We start from the raw sequence: 21,742 nt of genomic DNA on the forward strand, positions 1-21,742 counted from the left end.
CCCCGGGAAATTAAAAAAAAAAAAACTTTAAAGGTGAATTTACAGTCAATTTTAGCATGAGAGTAGGGTCCAGATTTACTCAGGTTTGCACAGCTTTTGCTCATGTTAAACCTGCACAATCTGTCTCTCTGTGTTTGGTTTTGAAACATGTGAAGAGGGTCTTCAAAGACAAACAACTAATTTTTATATAACAGGCGTGATATATTTATTAGGGGTGGAACGGTTCACAAAATCCACTTTTCAGTTTGGTTCACGGTTTTGTGGTCATGGTTTTCAGTTCGGTTTGGTATAGGCTACTTTGATCGTTGGGAAAATCAATCATGTCTTGTATATTCAGGTTAAAACTGAAAGAATGAGGCGGTCTGACATCTGATACATCATTGTGACAGTCTGAGGTTAACAGGCATTTAATAAAAAGTGGTTCTAATTTTCCAATTACTGCTTCAAAAGAAGAAAATTGAAATTCAATTTTGAAAAGTATAAACAGACCTGTTATGTCATTTCTGATTTATAGCCAGATGCTGCTTCCTTCAATATTACTTTGAAGACAATCGTATAGATTTTATATCATGTTGCCCAGATCTGGCTTCAACCAAAAATGCACATTATGGAGTGTGAGAAGCCGCTGCTGTCTGACAAAACCTCTGAAAATATTGCAGATATTTATGATGCGTTGTGGCCTCTGATGATGCAAGAAAGCTGCAATACCTTCAGAGGAACCCACCGACAACGCGAACCCCTTCCAGTCACCGCTGCAAAACTGCTCGACTCAAGGGTTTACTGGAAAGTTGGATGCCATGACGACAGTGTCAGAAATACACCTTGGGTTAAAAGTTTAGGAGAAGACCAAATTTGTCTAGTTTCCAAATTGTGGTAAGTTCAATGACAGCTGGTAAAATTTTGTTGTAAATTAGCAAAACTGGAATTCCCTTGGCACACAGTAATCCTCACTGTTCATGTAGTGGTTGATAATGATCATTTCTGACATGCAACTCAGTCCGACACCATGTCCATCTGGACAGTTTAAGAGAACAAATGGGTCTATTATAGTGCCACAGACAGAGCAGGAATGGTATGATTTCTCAGGATTGAACAATAATTGCAACAGTAATTTATGCATAAATGACTATGCTGATATCAATTTCCTTCATTTGTTTCAACTCTTTTATTAAAAGAAACATGGATTTTTCCACTTTGAACACAAAAAAAATACATCAAATGGATCAAAAGGAAATATGTCCTCACTTGTGTAAAAACCTGCCTGCTGGCTTTGAGGTTCCCCAGACATAATATGAGCTGTGACTGGCATTAACAGAGGCAGGATGTGGGTCATGGTGATGAGCCATTGACGAGGGAGACAAAAAACATCTGATGATAATTCTGACATTAGGTGCCCCCTCCTGGAATCACTGCTTGTCATTTGCCAAAAAACACAATCTGATGTTAAATAAAAGCAGTGATTTGTTACACGGAAAATCATCTGTTAAGGGGAATTTCCATTTTTAACAATCTGGACCTTATTTCTAGAATAAAATGCGATCATTTACTAGCCTGACAAGCAAGACTACATCACTAAAATGTATAGTCTAGAAACGACCGGTAGACCTCGGCTCAATCCAGGGGGCGGGATGAAGGCTGTCTTTCAAACTGCCTCTGCACGCAATAGGGTAGCGCTACGACCAATCAGAGCAAAGAGCAGGATGACGTTAGCCTGACAATCGGTGTTCGAGACTCAAAAAGTTCCTATGGCTCGTTTCTAGACCGACCTACGGAGCAAATATTTGCTGCTGCTAGGGTGCGTCTAGATTTCTAGGCTAATCATTTACAAGATCCAGCCAAGAGTTGCGTATATCCATAGAATGCGACTCTACAGGTCAGCGGAATGCAGCCTCTAAACACATTATCTGCCGCATTTCACCAATATTTTGTCATGATACGCTAGTGCCATTTCATCGTCCTCAGTCTATGCAACTGCCCCCTTGGCTACACACAGAGAGGACCGCCCCTTTATGCCGTTCTCTCTCCTCATTGGATAAAGGTTGTAGGATACAAGGAAAGTTTTCTCCTCGGCTTATAGCAGAGCAGAGTGACTGACAGACCCGTGTTTCAGACCAAACACTCTATGTAAGTGATTGCCGTCGGAAGATATAACTATTTAAGACTTATATCAACACAAACATTCGGCTTACTTCTGCTTTAACTCGGGTGAAGGAATAACAACAGTCTCGGTACAGATCTGTGGTTTGATTCTCATGTCGGACGTCGGGCACTCTTCCCGTGATAACGCTTTGCCTAATCAGTGGATGGCAGTCGACTGACGTCATGTTGCCCTGTAGACTCGCATTGTATGGATATATGCGGCTCTCGGATGGAGCCAATTTCGTCGGAAGGACTCGTAGTCACACCAAAGTTATCTGGGTGAGTAAAAGATGGTATTTTATGCTAGAAATAAGGTCCAGATTGTAAAAAACGGAAATTCCCCTTTACGGTAATATTTGGTTTCTAAAATCCATTTGCATGATCCATTACATCTCTTATGAATCTTCATTAATCCTTGCTCCTTCAAAAAAAAAAAAACATTGGAGCGCAGCTAGCTGTTCAGCCAAGGACAGGAGGTCAGTACAGCAGGTGGAGGTTCAGGCTGAACTTTGGCTGCGCCACCAGTGGCTGCTGCTGCAGGGCTGGTACAGTTTTCTGGGTGCAAGAATACCTGCAGGGACAAAAGGAGGTGGTGAGGGAGACAGAAGGAGGACAAAGAAACTCAAAAGCAGACTATGATTAAGTTAAGGAGCTAATAGGGACAAAAAGAAAAAGGAAACAATACAGAAAATGCTGTTGTGGGCAGGTTTTCTTTCCCCAAAGAAGCCAACTATCAAGTGGCCAAAGTTTTAACTGGGTTATTGACCAACAAAGCCACTGCCTGCACATGGTGCAAAGCCATGAATTATTCACGTGATTCCCAGTTATTAACACAAAAAGGAACAAATGTAGGTGCTGACAGTGCATCAGCAAAAACTGTTTCCCACTGTATGGTACTGTTACCAAGAGCGCTCTGAGCATCAAGCACTGGAATGTGATTCATCTGAATAAAATCAGATTATGCAGCCAATAACTGCAACAATCAGTCTTATGCATCAAAATCCACTGCTGTCCAACTCTAAACCATGTAATATTTGGCAGGTTCAGCCATTGTTTTTGCATGTCTCGTCTTTATTTTGTGCCTTTTAACTGAACTTTTAAAAAGACAATTCACAAGAGAGGACAAGTTGGCAAGAGAAACTACATCAAAGTTAAGTGAATTGAGCTGTATGTCCTCACCAGCGCTGAGATGTCAGTTTGTTGACTTTCTTCCATCCAGTGTGAAGGGAAAACTTTTTCTGGCAGGATTCACAACGGCTCAAACGTCTTTCCTAACCGCATCTTTGAAGTCACTCATTTCAGGCTGTGAAAGGAAGAGAGCAGAACAAAAAGCAAAGAATAGTAGGTCAGGATATGACAAAAGAAAACCTTTAAGCACTGGCCCACTTTCTCGTCAGATTTTGGGCAGTGACTCAGATGGCCCCTGTGCACAATGGGATGTCATCACAGGTTGTCAGGACAGGTCTGCTGTGCCACTGCAATCAGCAACCCGACTTAAAGTGCAACTCATCACCGTCACACCCCAGTGGCTCACAAAGACATTAAAGTGATAGTTCAACATTTTGTCAAATTGGCCCATATAGTAGGTTCATTACCTTTAATTGTCAGTGCAAGCTATTTTTAGAACGGCAGAGCAGAGCTGCTCAGAGTTACACTACGGAGGCTAACGGGATTTCTTGGTTTCCCTCATCAAATACACAATCCAACAACTCCAAAACACTCTCGTGGACAAGTTGTGACCTGCACATTCACCACGCTGTTTTCAAAGCAACTGCTTGCCGAAAAACTGCCCCCCGAGGGGACCGTGAATCAGTGGTTTTCATCTTGTAACATTCCGCCGTTCTAAAAGTAGTTTGCACCGACAATTAAAGGTAACGAACCTACTGCTAAAACTACAGGGATTATGGCAATGGGCCAACTTGCCAAAATCTTGAAGTATCCCTTTAAGGTGTAGTGGCAGAACACAAGTCAAGGAAATCTATGCAACCCTGGTTGACTTGTGACTTTCTATGATGTTCCTGGTAAATTCTCCAAGAGAGAGAAGAGAAATCCATCTTAAAAATGGAGATTATAAAACTCCCAGGTACACTGAGAGTAATTGAGTTTAACTGATTCATCTTAAAACAGAGCAGCTCTATGGACCGCCATGATGATTTTCCAGTACAAGGCACAAGACTGAATGAATCAGTGCACTAACCATACATGTGAAGATAGACATGAAATTTGTCAAATCAACTGGATCCTTCTCACACACGGCATGTTAAACACCGATTAGCATACATGACTAATTTTTGATCAGCTCTTTAAACTAGAAGTTTTCCATAAATAACCCAAAGTGATTCTGGGAGACTCATCAAAGCTTGCGAGTGCAACCAATAAGAAAAATAATAAATCCCTTTGCTAAACACAAAAGAGATCATTCGAGTTTGATAGCACACTAAAAAACAAACCTTGAGAAATGATGAAAGATCTGGCCTCCAGGTCAGTTTTGCTCTGCTTGAGGGAGGGAGACAGGAAACTCCACCACAGTGTCCTTGCACACAAAAACAGGCTGTATTAATACATGTTCTGAAAAGAAGAGTGCCATGCCTGAACAAAATCACATTTTATACAATTATGGTGTTTAGTTCAAAATATAACATGGTACTGCTTGAAGAAGACCAGTTTTCCCATTTTTATATTTGATTATATCAGCATCAGGCCATAGTCATGTTCTGATAACAGCACACACAGCATACAGTTGCAAGTTCGCAACTTTATTTAACATCATTATCCAACAAACTCATCTGATGTTGTCTGCTCATCTGATTAAAACAGTAAGCGACAGTGATCTTGCTTTTTGAAGGCCATGTTCTTTGCTTTGACTGCAAACACACTTTATTGCAAACTCATTTAGCTCACCATTGACATAAATTGGGTGAACAAAACATGAAAAGATGCAGTTAAAACCTGATCAACATTACATTAACATTCACACAGGACTTATTAAGAGTTCTTGAATTAGACTGCAGTTAGCTGTACCTAATATACTGCCAACCGAAATGCATCTATACAGAGCAGAAACTTGTAGCAAATGGGGAGATGGCTTGGGTCAGATGGCCCCTGTGCACAGTCTTGTGTCCTCAGGTTGGGTCAGATCAGGGTGCTGTCGCCACTGCAACAGCACCCCGACTGATTAGTGCAACTCATCACTCCCACCGCCGCCCCCCCTCAGTCGTTTTTCTGCAATGACGACTTTTCAGATGTGTATTTAAAGTAAGACACTGACAAACGTGTTTAGTTTGTGTTTACCTCTCCTACATGTGTTTTGTCCGCAGGTAGGTTCTCCCAAGATGCATCATCCGCCATGGAGTCTCTCTCTCTCAAAACACTGCAATGAGAGAGTTGGTTACAGGTTAACACCAGCTGTGTGCGACGACCAAACCATGACAAACCAGCAACTTTATTTAATACCATTAGCCAACAAACTCATCTCAAGTTGTTAGATTGGGCTCATCTGATTAAAACTAATACAACAGTGTAGTAAGCCAGAGATCTTTCTTTTTGAAAGTCAAGTTCCATTTGCTTCGACTGCAAACACACTTTATTGCAGACTTTGTCATTTAGCCCACCCTTCTTGACATTAATTGGGAGGGCAAAGCACGCAAAGATACAGTTAAAACCCGAGCAACATAACAGTAACGTTCACACAGCCATGAAGGGAGGACTTCTTGAATTAGACTGCAGTTTACGTTAGCTGTACCCAATACACTGCGAAACGAAACGCATGAGCAGAAACTTGCAGCAAGGGGGAGGTGGCTTGGGTCAGATGGCCCCTGTGCACAGTCTTGTGTGCCTGCAATGACGACTTTTCAGACACTGACAAACGTGTTTAGTTTGTGTTTACCTCTCCTCCACGTGTTTGGTCCGCAGGTAGATTCTCCCAAACTGCATCATCCGCCATGACGGCTAATCCGGGGTCTCTCTCTCAAATCGCTGCAATGTGAGGAGTTGGTTACAGGTTAATACCAGCTGTGTGCGACGACCAACCACGACCAACCAGCGAGCTTAGCCGTGGCCATGTGCACACAACATGGCCCGTCTCGGCTCTCAGACTCATCCCAGCCCATGAACTGGCCTCTTTACACGTATGTCTATGCTGAAAGAAACCGGAGTGACCGGCTGCTAGTGGTTTGTTTTTCAAAGTTACGAAACGAAAGTAACGTTGTTGTAAATACAGGGCTAACATGACAAAGAGCTCTAGCCGAGTTAGCAGTTTCCTGTTAGCTTATTAGCTATGTTAGCATTGCAAATTGGCATCATTTTTTCTAGTAATGTCGGAGAGTTCTCCCAAAAACATAAAGGGTAACCTAAAAGCACACGATGCAGACTTACTGAAAATAAATAGCTCTCCAGGTCTCTTCTTTGTCCATCCTTTCTTTTATTTCTTGCTCTTCTTATCTCGGTGGATGCGTCCTCTTTGGCTGACTTCTGGTTTTAAAGAAGCGCGTGGGGCAGAGAGGATCGCCAATTGGCTGAAATGCCAGGATAGTGGACGTTTATTGGACAGTGGATTTTACCCCCACCAATGACAAGTTGTATACTTGTCACGTGTCTCTCCACAATATGATTGAATGTGAATCCAATCGCTCTTGAAATTGTTTTTATAAGCTGACAATTATATCCTTCTTACATTTGTTTAAATGTATTATTTTAAACAGCTTTACCTCAGAGTTTTTCACTCACTGTCATTATGTTTGGAGAATACAAAATACATGTTGATATTATGATTATAATTTTATATTCTCCTAAGTCTGGATGTTATATTCTGGCAGGTTATTAGATGGCTTAGATGGTTCTGTATCTTATAAAATGGGATTCTCCCTGATCCCAGTTTACTGATGCCACCTGTGCTGGTTAAAGCGTGTTTAAACTGGCATATTTTCCAATTATGGTTGGTACTGATCATACAAAATGCTTTTTATCATCATCTGCTTTTCACATTTCATCTCCTCTCCCTCTGTGTGAATAGAATCCGTGAGTCTTACGTATTTAAAGTCAGTCCACTTTCCATTTTTACAGTGGAGTGTGAAGTACGGGTTGCGCTCGCTCAGGGGCTGGACCTTGAAGTGACTTTCTTCTGATTCACATTCCTCACCCCGGATATAGTAACATGTCTTGAAATTCTCTTATTTGATGTGTTATAATGTATATACTTTTACTCATTTTGGTAAGTCTTATCTCTTAATATTACAACATCTGTATTTCCTTTATTTCTATGTGATCATTGTGTCTGTCGTGGAAGACATTTGAGCAGTAAGTGATGAGATTAGTGAGCCAAAGGGTTTCATTGAAATGCAAATGCAATTTTATATTAAAAGATAGCAAAGGGATAATTCACTATATCACACAACACAGCTTGTTAGTACTGCCATGGAAATACATATACAGTCTTTTCATATTTACACATCAAGTGACAACCAAACAGAAATCATAAATACCTCTTTTTGTTAACTTTACAACAGCTATACGCGACCGGTATTTCATAAGATAAAAGAGCACTATTAAATAACTGGTATCTTCCCTATCATTTACAAGGCTTGGAAACACAGTGGTTAAAATAACCCAGCAAAAACAAAAAACAAAAAAAAACAAAAAACAAACATGTTCTTCTCCAGTGAGTAAAATTAATACAAGTCTAAAAACGGTCATGAAATCCCTTTGTACAAAAGACTATACAACTTAATCAATGCAATATCTTCAACAGAAATGTTTTTGCTTATATTGGCATGACAAAATCTGTACAGTTTAAGCATTCCTGCAGCAGAGTTGGAGGGACTGTGAGCCGGGATGATTGGTTACTGGGTCACTGTGATGCTCTCTAGGCCTACTGTCAACCAACCGTCAGAGACCGTAGTTATGTAGCTGCCAAGACCCTCTTTCATTGGCCTCAGTGCTTCGTCTAGCAGCAAATCAGCAAGTTGCTGAACTTGTAGCAGATACTTCAAAATACATGGTTCTATAAAGTCTAACTGATATATTTGTCCATATAACAATATAGTATTTCCTTGTACCATATTTCAACAACAGACAGAGTTGTACTCTAAAGTTAAAGCAATGCATAATATCTTTACTTGTATTAAATTCATTTTTTTCATTAAGTTGTCAGTGATATATTTCTAAACTATAACCCTCACTGTCTGATGGGGTCAGACATGCACAGTGTTCCTAATTTACCCATTTGTTATGCTGTACCGCGGCAGACACTGCGAGTGCACCTTTGCATTACAGATTTAGAGTTGATGGATGAAAACTCAAATCGTGGAAAGAACAAATGTTCTCATTTACCTCTAATAGTGTTTGGTCACGCAGACACTTTTGGTTGTACATGCCAAGTCTCTTGATAAATTAGCCTCTGAAACTTACTAGCTCCTGCAATACAATTATAGTCAAGAGCCAAAATTGGACCTTCTATGATAATGTCACAAAATCACATTCATATCTGTAGTAACACAGATATTATATTATATTTAACCCTACAACACGAGCCTTCTCAAAAATGAACTCGCTCAGTTTAGTTAATTTGTTAAAACAGGATTTTTTAAAAACAAAATATAGACAGGTAACAAATTAAAGTAAATACCAGAATAAATGAGTAAACAGGATGACAAGGCCTCCGTATGAAGGCCACAAGGAGTCACATTATAGTTTGATGAGTATGCCAATGATTTGAATCATACACTTTGCTCTTCACAGTCGCCGGATCGCAACACCTGTGGGATATTTAGGACCAACATGTTAGACAACATGACAACACAGAATAGTGTTAATCCATAGTAGAGCTCAGAGACATGAAAAACTGCTGCCAAAGACAACTGAAGCTATTCTTCTCACTACCAAGACACTTTATGTGGGGTTTTCATTTAATTTGTTGCCCGTCTATAGTTATTCATTATTATAATAATTCTGTATCAGCTTAAAAAAAATGCTCTAACCCACAAACCAAAGACTTTTGTGGATCAAGCAATAAGAATGGACAGGGAGGGACCAAATGGCATATCCTGTTTTTAGCCAAACTACAGGTGGATATCATGGATAAGGAAGCCATGGTGACAACAGTGTGTATAACATTATAACGATGAATTTGAAAATAATGATTTTTTTTGTTGCTGTTTTTGAATGTATACAAATTAAAACAAAAGAGATTCAAATTGTAATAGTAAGTGCTCATAGGTCATCATTTATCTGGATAGCAAACCCCAAGAACCTGAACTGTAGGTTTAGAAAAGACCAATGGAGGAAATGTCCAATGGCTCATTGGGAGACTGAGGAAGCAGCTCCACAGTAAACTCAGGTGTTTTTTGGGCAGCAGAAATCCCAGAGACATTTATCAGCTGGGTAAATGAAACCACAACTATCTGCATGGCTGAACAGCAGTAGCGGTAAGTAAGAAGATTTGTCTTTCTGTGATTTGGGTGACCAAACCCAAGTAAAAAACAAAAAATGTCACGTACATCTTTAAAACCTCTGAGAAAAATAAATATTAAGGTTGAAGCAGGAAAAAAAAAACAAGACGTTTGGCACTTAGGCTGTTACTTCATCGCAGCTTCCTCTGCTATTTTCGAGGATCAACAATGTTTGACAACTTAAAAAAAAAGAAAAGAAAAAAACAACAACAACAACAACACACACACAAAGGCTCCTTTTCTTTTACTTTTGCAGAGGATGAATGGACCTCTGCAACCAGCTTAGAGCTCCAGCTACAGCAAGTCCTGGCTTGACCCGTTGGAGGCCGTAAAATAAGAAAATCAGACGCAGGTGTCGTCACCGAGGTCTCGCACCAGTGAGGGCGAGTCGGAGGAAATCAATGACTCGTAATGAAGATACATTTCTACTGAAGTGTAAATGCAGAAAGAAGTATGGAGACTCTGTGAAGCCCCACCCTTTGGCACTGTCATAAATACAACTCTTGAAAACCCAGGTCCTGCAGCACAAATGTTCTAACACAACACTCCTGCCGTTCTCTGGAAGTCAGCAAACCCACTCTACAAGTACAAAAACGTTCATAAATAGAGTTCATAAAGACATGAGTGGTATTAGAGAGAGCATCATGGTTACATCTTCCAGGGAGTTATGTCCTTTCAGCTTTGTCCCAAAAAAAAAAAAAATAAGAAAAAGAAAAAAAAAATCACAAAAAATAAAGGTGAAGATGTACACAGAGAAGCGCTCTTCGCATTCAGAGTCTGCATCCTTTAAAAAGGCTCCAGGTAACGCTTTTGTCTCTCTGTTCACTTCCTCCCCAGAGTTATTTGCTTTCTCATTCCAGCATGCTCATTAGTTTATCATTTTTGCCGAAAGGCAGTAGTACTGAGGATACTGTTGAAGGACTGTACTTTGTGTGTGTGTGTGTGTGCGTGCGTGTGTGCGCACAAGTAGGACGGAGCCCCATTTTCAGAGACAGGAGCCGTTTATGGGAGCTTAGTTGTTTTCTAACCAGGTTCATATGTACTGTTACTCTACATATGCAGCCGTTACTGTTGTTTGTACCTATTTACCATTTACTGTGTTTTTGTACCAGCTATAAATACAGGTGTGTGTTTGTATGTATTAGGTAATAGAGGTTGAGATAAAGCACAGAGGGCGGGAGTGGGAGTGGGGGTGGGGGGGGTGTCGGGGCTCCCTCACACTTCGCTCTCGGTAGAGGGTTTGCGCGTGGAGGTCCAGCCGGTGTCGGGCAGGCTGTGCTGGGCGTGACGCTGCGGGGTGATGGCTGAAGGAGTCAGGGTGGTTATGGAGGAGCACTCGGACGCCTCCTCCTGGAGGAGCTGCTCAGTCTCGCCGTCGTCTAGCGAGGCGCTGCTGGCCTGCAGCGACACGGTGTCCGTGCGCATGCAGGTGTGCAGGCCTCCTCTGGACGGCTTGATCTGTTTTAGGTCGTCCCAGTAAAGCTCCTCGTTGGACAGGAGACACACGCCTTCCACGATGCGGATCTTCTCCTTGGTGTAGCCTCCGTCCACTCCCCCCTGGACAACAAGACTCAGTTAGTCGGGGCAGAGTGATGGCGTCTACGTACAGTATGTTAGCAAAAATTCACCCTCAGCTTTGATCTGTTATTCTGTTCCACTACATTATTCATAGGAGTTCACTTCTTCTGCGGGTCCTTTCGTTCTTTTCTTTTTTTTCTTTCTTTCTTACTTACATGTGGATTTCCCTCAAGGATTAATGAAAACAAACAGCACACCACTGCAGAACAAAACATCACCTTTAAACACAATCCATGCACAGCAACCTGGCTCCTTTTAGTAATGCTGCACTTTTTTCTGGAATTAGTTTTTTGGTTTTCAGATTAAGGTGCTACAGGTTTGTAATTATCATTGACCAGGCCTAAAGAGCTAAACTAAGTTTAGCTAACATTGCATATGAAACTCTTTAAACCAGTCAGTTTGGTGGAGCAGGGGACATTTGGACAGTGTCGGTGGACAATGCACATCATTCAATGTCAGTGTCCTTACATCTTTTACATCATAGTTTTGACACAGAGCCAACTACCTGTCTGCAACATGCTCCTTAGTTGTTTATGGTTATTCCAAGGCTTTACAATACATGTAGCACCTTTAAAGAGATAGTTCAACATTTTGGCAAATTAGCCCATTTTTAGGAGTAGGTTTGTTAACTTTAATTGTCAGTGCAAACTGTTTTTAGAACGGCAACAAGAGCGTTTTGGAGTTGTTGGATTGTGTATTTGATGAGGGAAACCAAGAAATCCCATCAGCCTCCGTAGCGTAGCTCTGAGCAGCTCGTGGCTCTGCTCCACCGTTCTAAAACCAGCTTGCACCGACAATTAAAGGTAACAAACCTACTCCTAAAACTATAAGGATTATGGCAATGAGCCAATTTGCCAAAATGTTGAACTATCCCTTTAACAAAATCTAAACATACTTGTCGGTCCCTTTCCTGTTGAAACATCAGTTACACACAAATAAACAAAGTAGTATAAACACTGACATGCAGCTGATCACAGATCTCAGAAACTGCACCAAAATGAGAAATGATGAGGTATTGGATGGCAGACAACATGCGATGAAATACGAAGGCAACGAGAGTAAAAACAAAAAGTCAGAGAAAACACAACTGGAGCGGACAGGGCTCCTCCATGCTGTGTAACTACCTCTCCACGGGACAAGTGGGTCAAAAGATAAAGGGAGAGAGGGAGTTGTAGGGATGAGAGAGCTGCAATGAGGGAGATAGAGGGGGGAGGAGGAGAAGATGAGCGCCGGTGTCTTGTGACCCACACATGTCACAATCCATCACAATCAATATGACCAGAGACAAACGGTGAAGTCATTTTGTCTCCGTGGTTACCCACCATACACCTGCACAGTCTGTGATCATTCAAAGAAAATATCATGGATTCACCTTAAATCCATTCATCTATTAAACAGAAAAAAGAGTCTGTCGCTTTCACTCCGGGCCGCAGTCTGTTCATTACCTCTTTCTTATATCGAAGCTGGTTGTATATCGGGGGCTTCTGCGACGCCTCGATCTTCACCTCTTGTGTGGACGTCCTGTAGGAGGGGTTACTGTAGGTCAGGTTGCTCACCCCCGGGTCGGCAAACTTTGATTTTTTATGTCTGTTGATCACAAACAAAAAAATCAGCACATGGTTTACACGTTGAGCTATGTTCTCTGTTGTGACTGGAACCAACTCTTCCTGTTTAAGATCTGAGAGAACAATTATCAGGTGGCTGACCTGTAAATGATCAAAGCAGCAATCAGGATCAGAATAGCCAGGATGGTCAGAACTCCACCAATCACGTAGCTGATGTGAAGGCCTTCCCCTGCAACCCAAAGCACAGGTATTAAAGATTAGATGGAAAGATTATAACGCTTCATTTATCCACTAGGAGAAATTCAGTATATGTTAGCGCATAGGAAAAAAAAAACACTTTCCCAGTTGTAATTGCTTGGTTGGTGATTTCAATGATGTTTACAAGTTGGGGACTAGTAATTACTGTACAGTACCTCCCACACAACGCCATTATATAACACCTCCAAAGCTGTGATTATGTTGTTTTGCAAGCCAGTAACCAACAGCTACAGTGTTTCAAGGTTACATGCTTGTAGTTGTTGGATAAATAAAACCTAAAGGTTAATTGTTTTTTTTTTACTCTTTTCCTAGAGCTACAGTATAACAGTGTCCGGCTTCCATTCTTAGATACAATACATGGCTTTTTCTCTGTAACTGTAGATAAGATGTTCCATCTCCAATATGTCAGACGTGAGTCTCAGATCATTTGATCCAGAGAGATTAGAAAAGTTCTTCTATAAGTATTGATTGATTGTAGTTATTTCATGTATTACTTTAGCATCTATCGTTTTTTTTTATTTTATTCCCTGTCAGTACTTTTATGTTCATTTTGTGTCTTTTCATATGAAGCACTTGGTTGATGTCATTTCTTCATAGTAAAGTGCTTCCCACACATGGGATCAATAAAAAGTCTTATTTCTTTGTGCCACATGTCTTGTGTGTATAGGGGCTATACAATTGAAGTTTATTATTACTGATATCATTCATTTCTATACTGACCATGAGGAGCCGTCACCACGTTGCTTGTGCAGCCTTCCACACTCAGGTTCTTGTCGGTGCAGCTGTAAAAAAAAACAAGGAATACAACATCTCATGTTAGAGCACTCTACTTAATAATAGCTGGATAGGACCTTATTAAGTCAAACCCATTCTATAGTTTTCCCTGAAGATAACTCTGTGTAAGGCCTTTTGGGAAGAGTGTGTAAGCTTCTGTAGAACTACTGCTGACTGAAAACCCCATTGTGTTTTGTGTTAGGGATGAACAGTGACATAATTAGTCCTCGGTGAAGTGAGAAAATTCTCCAACCTCTTAGGGACTAAAAGAATTCAATATTTTCTTTAGCAAGGATGAGCAACTTCACCTCTCCAATTATTGTAAAGTAGTGCTTCAAATTAGATGAACTAAAAGAAGTGAGAGAAAATCTGCCATCTTGTTTCTCGGCCTGATAATATGACAGCAGAGATGTTAAGTGTTTAGTTTTATTACCTTTTGGAGCCAGTTAAATGAGGTAACGATTTCAAATAGGAGCTTTCCTGTTAAACAATTACGAAATATTCCAAACAGACGTACTTGACCAGTGAGGGTCCTCTGTGTGGAGTGTCAGTTGGACCGTTAGGGATGTTGTTGGGGACAGGCGTGCTGACGGTTCCTTTGGCAGGAGAAGTAGGGATGTAACCTGAAACTGATAAAGACAAATGTATCAGAGCCTGGAACAAACTTGTCACACACAAACCCTTTTTTTTTCTACTGTGAACATTTCCTATAACCCAAATATATGCATGGGGTTTAGACCGAATCACTGTCTGGAAGGTAAATTATGGTCCAGCATGTAAAAAGTCAGCACATGCAACTGTCAAGTTACACATTGCCCTGTCACAGTGGCCACTCACTGGTGGAGCAGGGACGCCCGTCTGGTTCATCGGGACAGGCACACACAAAGCTGTTGGTCTTTGCGAAGCAGAGGTGAGTGCATCCGCCATTATTCACGCCACAGAGGTTGGTACCTGAGTGAGAGGATGAGGGACATTCACAACTGGAACTTAGCAGTCTAATTACATTTGAGGTACATTTCTACAGAATCATCCAGATTTTTTAACCAATCAATAATGTTTATAACTACACAGCAATAGGAGACTGATAGAGACATAGAGAGATAGAGATAAAATTGTCGATCATTTTGTTTTCTTCACATTATTATCAACAGAATAAAGTAGAAAAACTAAATTCAGGTCTTCGGTGTGTCCCATGTTAGCTGTAGTGCAGGAGGGAAATCCTCCTTACCTGTCTGTCTGTGGGGTGATACCACTATAATGTCCATGAGGCCCTCCACGTTGGGCAGCACCGTTTCCTTGTTACGGCCGGTGTGTTTGTCCACCCGCTGGATGGACTTAGTCTGCCAGTCCGTCCAGTAGATCCAGCGGTCTTGCTGCGAGAGTCGGGAGAAAGGGGTTAGAGGGGAGGACACCGGCTTCAACTGGGGAAACGAGGGAGAAGAAGAGAGGAGAGGAAAAACAGGGACAAGGAGCGAGGGGGTGGGAGGAAGAAAGGGAAGGGGAAAAAGGGGGAGGGAGAGAGGGGGAAGAAAAATGAGGGTCAGAGTGGAAGGGAAGTAGAAGAAATGGTTAAGTTGAATGAGTTCAGTATGAGCTGGAGGGACGTATAGACGACCAGTGAGAGTCACACGGTGAGCCGATGAGTGAAAGAGAGCAGGTGAGTGGAGGAAGGGGGGTCAGCCCACAGTGGAGGGTTAGGAGGGGTGGGGGTGGGGGTACCTGCGTGAGAGCGAACGGGTGGGACACCGGGCTGACAAGGACCTGACGCAGTTTCCCGTTTAGGTCCGAACTCTCGATCCTGTCTAAGTGGGCGTCCACCCAGAAGATCCTGTTGAAAACATCAAATGTCAATAAACACCCTTCAGTCTGTGGAAACACTAACCAACGTGAAAACAAGACAAAACCTGTAAGGCTGTGAAGTTAATTACATACAAGATAAAATACTTTTATCACTAACCACTAGTGGGTTCAGATTGTGTTTGGTTTATCCTCAAGCTATACATGATCAGATTTGGTTCATCTTTCATTAGCCTTGGATGGACTCCTCAGCTGTATTTGCCATTATACCTACAGTTATCATTCTTGTTACAGCACAAACATGCTACTATTTAAAGGGATAGTTCAACATTTTGGCAAATTGGCCCATTTCCATAACCCCTATAGTCATAGCAGTAGGTTCCTTACCTTTATTTGTCGGTGCAAGCTATTTTTAGAATGGCGGAGCAGAGCCGTGAGCTGCTCAGAGCTACGCTACGGAGGCTAATGGGATTTCTTGGTTTCCCTCATCAAACTCATCAAATACACAATCCAACAACTCCAAAGCGCTCTCGTGGACAAGTTGTGACCTGCACATTCACCACACTATGAGATAATAACGTTCCCATCGGAGCAGTTTTTCAACAAGCAGTCTCTGGATTTGCCTCAAACAACTCTGTCTCATAACGTTCCGTTATTATCTCATAGTGTGGTGAATGTGCAGGTCACAACTTGTCCACCAGAGCGCTTTGGAGTTGTTGGATTGTGTATTTGATGAGTTTGATGAGGGAAACCAAGAAATCCCATGAGCCTCCGTAGCGTAGCTCTGAGCAGCTCGCTGTTCTAAAAATAGCTTGGACCAACAAATACATGTAACGAAACTGTTCCTTAGACTATAGGGATTATGGCAATCGGCCAATTTGCCAAAATGTTGAACTACCCCTTTAACATAGTTTTCAGTGATTGCACCCAATAATATAAACAGTTAAAATGAATAATCAATCATTTCTTAGGTCAGTTTGTCAAATGTGAAAGCTCTTCATGATTACTCTCAGTACGTTCAGTTGTTACATAACTGGATGTACAATTTTCTGGACTCCCTTGTCTTGTAGATAAAACTCCTGACACTCCACCAGAATTATAGTCCAATATATTTTACAAGGCTCCTTTGTGGGGAAAAAATCCATAGGAGGTAGATTGTTCAACATATGAGTTTCCCTCTCTGACCTTCGTGTGTCGTAGTCTAGTGTGAGGCCGTTGGGCCAGCCCAGGTCTGTATTGATCAGGACCTTTCGGTCCGACCCGTCCAAGTGAGATCGCTCAATCTTTGCAATGTGACCCCAGTCAGTCCAGAACAGGTACCTGCAGAGACAAGGTTGAAGTGGTGAGGAGACTCACAATTGTAAAAGCAAACTACAGCTTCTAAAATGTTTTTTTTTCTCTGTCAATATTTTTTTTTACTTTTTCTCTACTTTTTATGTGGCTTTCAACAGCCCCATAAAAGATAAGATGCTTAAGAAATTACTGTTAGAAATATTCAATATTATAACTCGTCACTCTTACCCTTTGCTTGGGAACACTGCGATGGCTCTGGGTTCATCCAGACTGTTGTTGACCAGGACCTTTCGGCTGGTTCCATCCAGGCGGGCCACCTCGATGGTGTTGCGCCCGGTGTCGGTCCAGTACATGTTCCTGGACACCCAGTCTACAGCCAGCCCGTCTGTGGTCTTCAAGCCCTGACTGATCACCGTCTCCATGTCAGTGCCGTCTAGGTTTGAACGCCTACGCAAAAGATGGACAGCATTTTTTTAATGTTATTTCCACACTTGACTATTGCATACATTTTAAAATTTTCTCTTTTTTGTAGAAGATTACTTTTCAAAATAGCACTGAAAAGCATGGGCCAAGTATGATCTGTGTTTCCTCTACAAAATCCAAATAATAAAACATCTTCTTGAACTTTATCCAGAATCTGTACATCTACGTATGTACGGTCATCATGGGTAGAAACTATGCACAAAATCTATGCTGACTTCTACCTACATACACTCAGACATGCATGATGCTTCAGTCCAAACTAAACTAATTTGTGCATAAGAGGTAGGATGATAAAAGCTCCCTCTTAATTACACCATTCTTTGTTTTTATTTACAAAATGATTGACATTAATTAAAAGAGAGTTTGCGTGCAGTTGTTTGTGTTCACACCTTATAACGTCTAGAGTGACGTCAGTGTAGTAAAGTTTTCCATCTACGCTGTCATAGTCCAGTGAGATGACATTGTGCAGCTCGGGCACCGGTACGTGAACATCGGTGTGGTCGTTGGTGTCCAGTGAGATTCTGCGCACGCTGACACGGTTGGAGAAGAGCAAGTACGTCTCCGGGGAGTCTTCACATGACCTGCCGTCTCCCTTGAGCAAGATGCCGGTGGGACAGGCGCAGGATGTGCCGTTGGGACGAGGCAGGCACAGGTGGGTGCAGCCCCCGTTCCTCCTGCCACACTTATTAAAACCTGGGGGAGGACGGAGAGAGGAGGCTTGGTGCAAAGTGACAGAGCTGCTCTTAAATTAAATATATGCGACAAAATATTGGATTCTAATTCTATACATCCAATATTGCAAATCAGCGGAAAATGCCTCACCCAGTGGTTTCTCCCTGTCTACAGCCTGGATGTCCATCAGGCCTGGCAGGTTGGATCGCACCGTGATGGTGTTGGCCCCCGTGTTCTTGTCAGCTCGCTGGATGCTGCGGCTCTGCCAGTCAGTCCAGTAGATATGGGGCCCGAGCAGGGTTAAACCATAAGGGTGCTGGACTGGAGTCACCAGGGTGTGGCGATTCTGCCCGTTCAGGTCAGCTGCCTCAATTCGCTGAACAGGATCAAAGACACAAGGTTAAAAAAACCACAGCCTTAAGAACAAAATCAATTTATAATTTATGAGAAAATTCAAAATATAATGAGGGGCCATGACTGACCTCGGTGTGAGCGTCAGCCCACAGTAGCTGTGAGCCGGCCATGTCGATAGCCAGGCCGTTGGGCCAGCCCAGGTTGTTACTGATGAGGACCACGCGGTCTGATCCGTCCATTGCTGAGCGCTCCAGCTTAGCATGCTCTCCCCAGTCTGTCCAGTACATATACCTATGGTAAGCACACAGAGGTCAAAGGTCAGCAGTGTTGGTTACTAGTTACTTTCTCCAAAAAGTAACTTAGTAACTGAATTACTATATTGTAAAAGAAACTAATTACCAGGAAAAGTAACTATTGCGTTACTTTTTCTAAATAAAATGCTCAAATATGTCAAAAATACTTGGAATCACCCCTCCCGTTTATCTGGAACTAACCAACTCAGTCAGTATTCCTCCACACAGGCAGGCTCCGCGATGTGCTCGTCGGTGAAAGAGTTGGTTAGTTCCAGATAAACTGCTTTTTTTCGACTAGATGATGGACTGAACAAAAGTGTATATAACACACACTTTAACGAGTGTGTTATTTTTTTTACAGGACTTCTTGAGTCAAGTAACGGCACATTTTATTTTCAGTAACGGTAACGGCGTTATAATGGGGGAAACTGTGACTTTTTGGATTGCTTGTTACCAGAGATGTTCACAAGTTATTTTTTGCAAGTCCAAGTGAAGTCTCAAGTCTTTGGTCAGGAGTACGAGTCAAGTCTCAGGTCTCTAAAAAATAAAAGTCTCCTGTCTCTAATGAGCCTTCTATCATCTGCTGCTATGGTCTGCTAAGAATACTGCACAGCTATATCTAAGAAATTCAAAGCATTTACTGTATTATTATCACTCCTTTATCTATAAGCATACAGTATTGATTAGTTGTTTATCATATGATCACTTTATGCAATATGAAGAAAACACACAACACAAGCTTTCCTTTAAAGGAAACTGTATTCTGAGTCAAGAAAGAATCAAGGCTCTGTCCCTCTGCACTGGCCAGACACCGTAAGAAGGGTGAAAGTAGTTGCTGTGGACAATCACGGTCACGACACCGTTTTTCATTCACAAAGGGAGCACATAAGCCGCCTCACCCCATCTCATGGTAGAGCGCGATGGCTCGAGGGCTGTCCAGGTTTTGCCAGACCAGGACTTTCCTCATGGAGCCGTCCAGGTTGGCGGCCTCGATGCGGTTGGTTCCCGTGTCAGTCCAGTAGATCTTCCTGCCGCGCGCGTCCACCGCCAGACCGTCGGTCGTCACCAACCCTACGGAGACACAGGAGAGAGTAAAGGTGAGTGAAGATGGACCCGTGGCCGAGGTGAGGTTTAACAGGATCAAACACCACAGCCACCTTCCTCACCTGTAGCTATGATGTCTTCATTTGCCGTTCCATTGATGTTGGCTCTGCTGATTTTCTTCAGCGTACTGTCAGACCAGTAAACCTTTGCTGCAGTGGACGACACATACATTGACATGTAAAAACTCTATTTTCATTTCACTTATCTTTTTGAAAGCAACATTTTTTTAAAACCAAAAGACATGCAGACCTTCTTTAGGGTCGACACCAATGGCGATAGTGTTTTTCATGGAGCTATTGACGGCCAGCACCACATCAGCAAAGTAAGGGATATCCAGAGAAACCATCCTGATGTCGGTCCTCCGTGCGAAGATCAGGAAGCTGTTCATTCCTGCACACACACACACACACATAACACGTGTCAGCACACATCACAGCACCATTCTGTCAGAACACAAAAGGCACTGACACGCTTTCATCTTCCTCGGAGCCAAAGTTTTTGATATTAACCTTTTGAACTCGATGCTGTCTCTGTGAAGGTTTCTCCCCTTTTATCTGCAGACTTATGAAAGGGATTTTTGGAGGATTTTGTCACTACTATTGTACTGTACTACCACTCCTAAAAGGCTTTTGTTGATGTAGGCATTAATTATAAGGTTGAGTTTTAGGTTACATTACATAAAGGATTTGCCAGAAATCCAGTTTTTGTCCATGTTTCTTTGCATTTTGTAAATTCCCATAATGAAGAGTAAAACAAATTCTAGACTAACATACAATACAAGAAACTGGGTTATTTCTTGAGACTGAAGTGAAAACATAATTTTAATTTAGAGATCTTAGATGGTAAGAAGCTTCTTCTTAAAGGGATAGTTCAACATTTTGGCAAATTGGCCCATTGCAATAATCCATATAGTCTTAGGAGTAGGTTCGTTACCTGTTTTCGAGGTAAATTCATGCATAACCACTGATGTGCGTTCTTGTCGGGGGCAGTTTTTCGGCAAGCAGCCTCTACATTTGCCCAGAAAACAACTCTGTCTCGTTATTATCTCATTGCGTGGTGAATGTGCAGGTCACAACTTGTCCACCAGAGCGTTTTGGAGTTGTTGGATTGTGTATTTGATGAGTTTGATGAGGGAAACCAAGAAATTCCATTAGCCTCTGTAGCATAGCTCTGAGCAGCTCACGGCTCTGCTCCGCCGCTCTAAAAACAGCTTGCACCGACAATTAAAGGTAACAAACCTACTGCTATGACATATATAGGGATTATGGCAATGGGCCAATTTGCTAAAATGCTGAACTATCCTTTTAATAATATGATTTCTGGGCATATTTTTGAACATCAAACCCTCGAGGGACACTGTGGAATGATGAGTCCACCATTTCAATTTTCCTAATGCAAACAGAAGTCGTTTCATACCAGGCGAGCAGGTCTTTCCATCCGACTGCAGGTTGATCCCAGTGGGGCAGGCACAGCTGGAGGCTTTGGGAGCAGGAGCCAGCAGACAGAGGTGGCTGCAGCCGCCATTATTCACCGCACAAGGGTTACGCACTACAGAAGGAGACACAAAACCAGACTTAACTCATCCACCATTCCACTTTCTTTCTAGGTCGGCTTTGAGGAAAAGGGAATGGGGGAAAAAAAGTGGGGCAAACAAGAAAGGAACACTACAGTGAAAGGCGACAGAGAACAGAGGAAAGCCCCCCACACACATCAGTGAGATTGGTGAGGTTTTCGGTCTGGCATGGGCCCCTGGGGCTCTCTGCTCTCTCAGCCAATGTTGTGGTTTCAGTTTACCTGTAATCCTCCCAGTGTCAGCAGAGACACTGGATCTGAGCCGAGAAAAGGCGGCAAAAGTCAGAAAAGCAGTGAGTGAGTGATTTTTTTTTTCATCTTTGTAACCAGAGACAACGCATGTCCAGGACAGGATAGACAGGATAGATGTGGTCCATGAGTGTAAGGACTATGACACACTTTTCATTTTTATATC

At 42.2% G+C, this 21,742-nt stretch overlaps 1 protein-coding gene and 1 long non-coding RNA gene across 2 annotated transcripts in view; both read right to left on the bottom strand.

The window, feature by feature from the left end:
* Positions 1-2,564: 2,564 nt before the first annotated feature.
* Positions 2,565-5,511, bottom strand: LOC311005591. The gene is made up of 4 exons (XR_014596355.1): positions 5,431-5,511; positions 4,590-4,672; positions 3,319-3,442; positions 2,565-2,710 (listed from the first exon to the last, which is right to left on the bottom strand). It is a non-coding gene; the product is annotated as an uncharacterized lncRNA (long non-coding RNA).
* A 5,269-nt stretch (positions 5,512-10,780) lies between these two features.
* The window catches only part of lrp4 (low density lipoprotein receptor-related protein 4), a 118,596-nt gene continuing 107,634 nt past the window's right edge, over positions 10,781-21,742 (bottom strand). Inside the window, exons 22-38 of the mRNA XM_083969383.1 lie at positions 21,172-21,303; positions 20,005-20,145; positions 19,818-19,904; positions 19,551-19,722; positions 18,487-18,649; positions 18,155-18,380; positions 17,722-18,025; positions 17,078-17,296; positions 16,742-16,876; positions 15,479-15,587; positions 14,988-15,180; positions 14,597-14,710; positions 14,277-14,388; positions 13,706-13,767; positions 12,869-12,956; positions 12,608-12,749; positions 10,781-11,141 (exon numbers count right to left, since the gene is read on the bottom strand). Coding sequence (XP_083825509.1) covers positions 10,800-11,141; positions 12,608-12,749; positions 12,869-12,956; positions 13,706-13,767; positions 14,277-14,388; positions 14,597-14,710; positions 14,988-15,180; positions 15,479-15,587; positions 16,742-16,876; positions 17,078-17,296; positions 17,722-18,025; positions 18,155-18,380; positions 18,487-18,649; positions 19,551-19,722; positions 19,818-19,904; positions 20,005-20,145; positions 21,172-21,303 — 2,741 coding nt within the window. The 3' untranslated portion in view covers positions 10,781-10,799. The remainder of the gene's footprint in view (positions 11,142-12,607; positions 12,750-12,868; positions 12,957-13,705; positions 13,768-14,276; positions 14,389-14,596; positions 14,711-14,987; positions 15,181-15,478; positions 15,588-16,741; positions 16,877-17,077; positions 17,297-17,721; positions 18,026-18,154; positions 18,381-18,486; positions 18,650-19,550; positions 19,723-19,817; positions 19,905-20,004; positions 20,146-21,171; positions 21,304-21,742) is intronic.

The sequence above is a fragment of the Trachurus trachurus genome (assembly GCF_905171665.1).
Source record: "Trachurus trachurus genome assembly, chromosome: 3".
Lineage (NCBI taxonomy): Eukaryota > Metazoa > Chordata > Actinopteri > Carangiformes > Carangidae > Trachurus > Trachurus trachurus.